This window comes from Crocodylus porosus, unplaced genomic scaffold, assembly GCF_001723895.1.
Source record: "Crocodylus porosus isolate Cpor-Errol unplaced genomic scaffold, CroPor_comp1, whole genome shotgun sequence".
NCBI lineage: Eukaryota > Metazoa > Chordata > Crocodylia > Crocodylidae > Crocodylus > Crocodylus porosus.
Window position 1 is genome coordinate 153272091 of NW_017728886.1, and position 4831 is coordinate 153276921.

A 4831-nucleotide genomic window follows, 5' to 3' on the forward strand; every position below is an offset into this window, starting at 1 on the left:
AGGGTCCCCTTAGGACTAGACTTTCTGTAGCCTGAGGGAGAGGGTTGGCTCCCTGCAGATGGGGAAGCACCAACAACCCAGCCAGTGGAGTCAAGACACCAAATGGCCAGCAAAAAGCATCAAGCGGTGAGCAGGGGGAGCAAGCTGGCTGCTGCAGGTAAGGGTAGGAACCCTTCAAAGAGGTACAGTAGGCTCAGAGCAGGGCTCAACCTTCACCTCCCTTTTGTTTTACAAAGTCCAGCTGGCAGCTAGCTGGCTACAGAAACAAAACCAGGAAGGAAAGGCAGGAAATTGGTAGCACCTGGGCCAAGGAGGCAGGAAACCCGATCAGCTGATTGAGGAGGAGGGGTTAACTGGGATATAAACCCTTAAGGCAGAGGTAAGGGTGTTGGTTTTTGTAGTAGAGAAGGAGGGAGTCTAGGGGGGGGAAGACAAGGATAAATACAAGTCTGATCAGATATACTATGGCCCAAGAAGAAGAACCTCTGATGATGGTAAAGGGATGAGTGAGTACATGGGAGCCCCTGAGAATGTTTTATGTCAACTCAGGAAGGATCCTGGGGAAGTGAGTGTACCCAGAGGATTGGGGACTATTATGTTGGCCCAGAAGAATCAGTACACACCAAGAGCCATTTATGTTGACCTGATAGAGGGTTTGCTTTTCCTCCCCCCCACCCACCCTCCTGCCCATTTGTCGGTAACATACAGCAGACTGAGGACTTGTGAGGGGAGGTACGGAGGGCACAGCAGAGTGCTCAGCACCCCACAAACTTTTACCATTATTTTTTTGTTGTTCCTGTTTTTCAAAAAAAAACTTATTAAAAAAGCATTTCAGTACCAGCAATTGGCTTGGTAAAGCTACAAGTAAGAGAAAATGGTGTCCTAGAATAGAATGTACTGGGCAGCCATAAGTATAGAAGCAACACTGTCAACCTCATTCACAACATTATCAAGTTCTAAATATAAGCCAATTAAGTGAATTTGTCTGCATTCTTCTGAAATATAGTTGTAGGTAATGAGTTGTAACTGGTGCCACATTACCTCTGATTATGCTTTTTGAATGTGTTCCTATTCTGCACCATGGATGCATGTGGAAATTCAGGACCTTTCAGCTGGTAGTGTCACCTGTGCCCTAACAATCTTCTTGTTTCCCATTCAAAGTTATAGTGGAGGTTGAAATGTGAGTTCTCCATCAGCTGCCATTCAGAACTTGAAACTGGGTTAGTGTACTGGTATAGCCATGATGATCTAGGGTAGGGAATATTCAAGAAAAATATTAGACAAACTGTCAGCCACAAAATGCCCTTCCTCAAGTCTGGGGAACAGGCAGATACAGCTAATCTAAGTACCCAGTAATAAAAAAGATATGGTTTACTGCCCTCTTTCCCTTCAAGTGACTATTTTATTTAAATAATGGATTGAAAAGTGATCTGTTTTTTGTTTGGTTGTCCCCCCCCCATGTAGTTTTAAGCTATATAGGCTTCTTTCTCAAGAAGGCTCTGTAGAAGAGATATTGTACTTCAAGCCCGCTGTGCACACCTACTGTTTATGATTTAGGTGACTGATCACTAGTTAAGAGTAGAATGCACACATGTATGCACATACACCATATTTTTTCAAATATATTTTGCATCTTCTTTCTTAAAACTAGCAGGTAAAAAATAGAGAATGTATAGCATGTGAGAAAAATGGCCATGTCAATTAATCCTGCCACTAAATTTCTGGACCCCTGGATAGCCCCCAGTTAGATAATACTGTCTCGTGCATCAGATCAACCACATGCACCAGCCTAGTCCACAATCTAGCTGGACATGTGGCCCTGGACTTGGCGTATGGGTTCCAGCCTGGTACATGGCTCTAGAGCCGGCCCACGACCCCAGACTAGGCGCATGGGGACTGATCAGGCACAGTTCCGGAGCCCTGGAACCATCACTCAGGGTTTGACCCAGCATGTGGGCCTGGAGTCAGCATGCGGGGTCTAACCCAGCATGAGGTTCCAGATCTGGTGCATCAGTTCTGGACCATGTGGCTTCAGACCCAACTTGTGGTCCCAGACTTGGTGTGCACGGTCTGACCAAGCATGTGGCCCTGCAGCCAGTGTGTGGCCCTGGACATTGCATGCTGGGTTGGTTTGTGAGCCGCATCCAGCAGGCTTGGGAGCAGACTCGGCTCCCTAGCTGCTGCTACTCCGTTTTCACTTATCAGAAAAAGATAACCCCTTTTTTCCTTTAAGCTGCCTTTCCAAAACTCCTTGGGGGTGTGCCATCTACTTCTTTTGTGTGTGTATGTATGGACAGCTCTTGAAGAGAGTTTTATCTGTAGTAACTGCTGCTTTGTGATGCATTGAGTATATAGGTTCTATTATTTGCATTCTTTATCTGTAACTACAGAGTCCTTCTGTATGGGTAGTAAATTGTGAGATGGTTGGTATTATGCCTTGAAGTTGAAGGCACAAAAGTAAAAGTGCATTGACGAGAGAAACTAGAGACCAAAAGCAAGGACATGAAGAGTGCAATGTGTGGATAATGTGCCTTAAAGAAACAGTTGCTGAAAGAGTAGTTAATTGTTTTTCTTCCAAAATTTATAAATGGCATCAATTCTTGCACCTTTATTCTTCAGTGTTATTGGCATGTTAGTAATATACTGCAGCAGGGGTTGGTAACCTGTACTCTGGGCTGGATCTGGCCTGTGGAGCTGGAGCCTTGGAAGCAGAGGTTTTGCCCACATCATGCCATGGCTGGACTCTTTCCTGTGCTGAAATACAGCTGGGCAGCAGGGACAAGAAGTAGTGGGGAGAAGCAGCAGTGGCCAGGTCCTAGCATCCAATCTTCTCTGCACCCAAGCTGGGCTGTAGCCACCCATCCCTAAAAAGTGTTGCTGACTGCTGCACTACATAGAGATAATACACAGCTCTAATTGGGATTACAGCATTTGGACGATTTATTCTTCACTTACAGGGATAGTATTTTTGGGAAAGCATTTCTTCCTTCCTCCTTGTTTAATTTTCATCATTTCTTTTTCTCTGAAGTTCTCTGACAAGGATATTGGAACCCAGACCTATTTCAAAGAGAACTTGGCAGTTCTGATAATTGTCAAAATAACTTTCTGAATACAAACTAATGCAGCAGCTTTGTCAGCCTGAGAGGGTAGGCACAATACATGTGTAATATAATGTGTTGAGTGAAGTGGAAATGTGATATGAATGTGTAACAGAAGGGGAGCACCACTGGGGAGGTCTGCTGCCTGTAATTCTGGACTACAAATCCCAGAGGCTTCTGAAAGAAGGAAGAGGAAGTGATGAGTAATTCTGCTGTGATTCTGGACTGCAAATCCCAAAGATCTTGGAAGTAGGAAAGGGAAGTGACAACACAGTTCTGGGCTGTGCCAGGCATCTGGGGTTGGATGGAGAGAGGTAGGGCTGAGAATGAACGGTGGAGAGGGAAGCCGTTGCACAGCACAGATGATGAATTGCAAATTGATTGCATGTGACCCCCGACTTGGAGACCTGTACAGAGTGAATCTGGACTAAAGGCTGGTTCTTGGGGACACTTCCGGAGGTGGGGAGAAAAGAACTTTATGTGCTGAATGTATGTATTCCAGTGGGACTAACCACTACCTGTGACTAGCCCTTTTTAAGTGTATGTTGTTATATGGTGAATGTCTATTTACCTGTATTTGTCCCTCCCACAAGGCCCATTGGATTGTGACCTTTAATCCCTAGGACTTCCTATATAAAAGTGAGAGAACCCCTTGTTGGCTGTGGCAACCCTGCCTGACACTGCAGGGGTTTGCTACATATGTATACTTCGGAGTATTTTTACTTTACTCCTGGTAAAAGTGATGTGGATGTAGGCCATACAGCCTTACTCCAGTGTAAATAACTCTGTTCTGGTGTAAATATTTCTTGGAACAGTGGTTCTCAAACAGGGTGCTGTGGCACCCTGGGATGCCTTGTGATGCTTCAAGGGTGCCACACAGTGTTGGCACTGTTAAGTGAGTCAACATGATTCACAAGATAAACCCAGAGGGTGCATCCCCACAAGTAAGAACACATTTCCCCGTGGACAAGTAGCAGCAGCACACCTTGCTACATGTGCTCTGGCATGTGGCACGTTGCCTTGGGTGGGGTAAGAGAGGCTGGGTGCTGGCCCCAGCAGCCTTACCTGGGGTCCTGGGGTCTTTTGGGAGCTGGGCCAGCAGCTCAAGCTCGGTTCTGGCTGGCCAGGTTCTGGTTTTGGGTAAAGGTTTTTTTGTCCATCAGGCTGGATGGGCAGTGCTTCAAGCTGTCTGCAGGCCAGCTCCAGCTGATAGTCTTGATTGGGCATGGGGCAGTCTTGACAGGGCCCCATCCAGTCACATGGAGAGGGACATCCTGGCTCCACCTGGGCCCCAGGGAGGGGAGTAAAGGGTGGCCCAGCACCAACCAGCTGTGCAGGGTTTAGGATTTGGGCATTTGGCAGTGGGGGAGGATGGCCATATTTATTGCCACTGCTCCCCTGGTGTCAAAGTCTCCAATCCAGGGGGAGTGCCACAGGCTGGATATTTATGGCTCTGTAGGGCATATTTGGCCTGCAGGCCAGAGGTTGTACACCCCTGCTATAGCACATGCTCAACTGAACCCATTATAGACGAATGTGTGTAACATAGGAAAACCTTTTAATCTATTCAGAGCTTCCTTTTTAAAGAGACCAAGGGCCATGCACAATGATCTTAACACCTGTGTGCTTTACAGGATATTGGACCGATATTATGCAACAGGTCCCCTGACTTCTGCCATATGGACAGAGTTCTGTGACAAGATAGTAACAGTTTGGTTTTGAAGTGAGGACAG

The 4831-nt window shown here is 46.4% G+C and overlaps 1 protein-coding gene across 1 annotated transcript in view; it reads left to right on the plus strand.

Moving 5' to 3' along the window:
* The first annotated feature begins 1889 nt into the window (after positions 1 to 1889).
* Positions 1890 to 4831, plus strand: part of TMEM170B (transmembrane protein 170B) — a 9809-nt gene continuing 6867 nt past the window's right edge. Inside the window, exon 1 of the mRNA XM_019539432.1 lies at positions 1890 to 1938. Within this exon, the coding sequence (XP_019394977.1) occupies positions 1890 to 1938 (49 nt within the window). The remainder of the gene's footprint in view (positions 1939 to 4831) is intronic.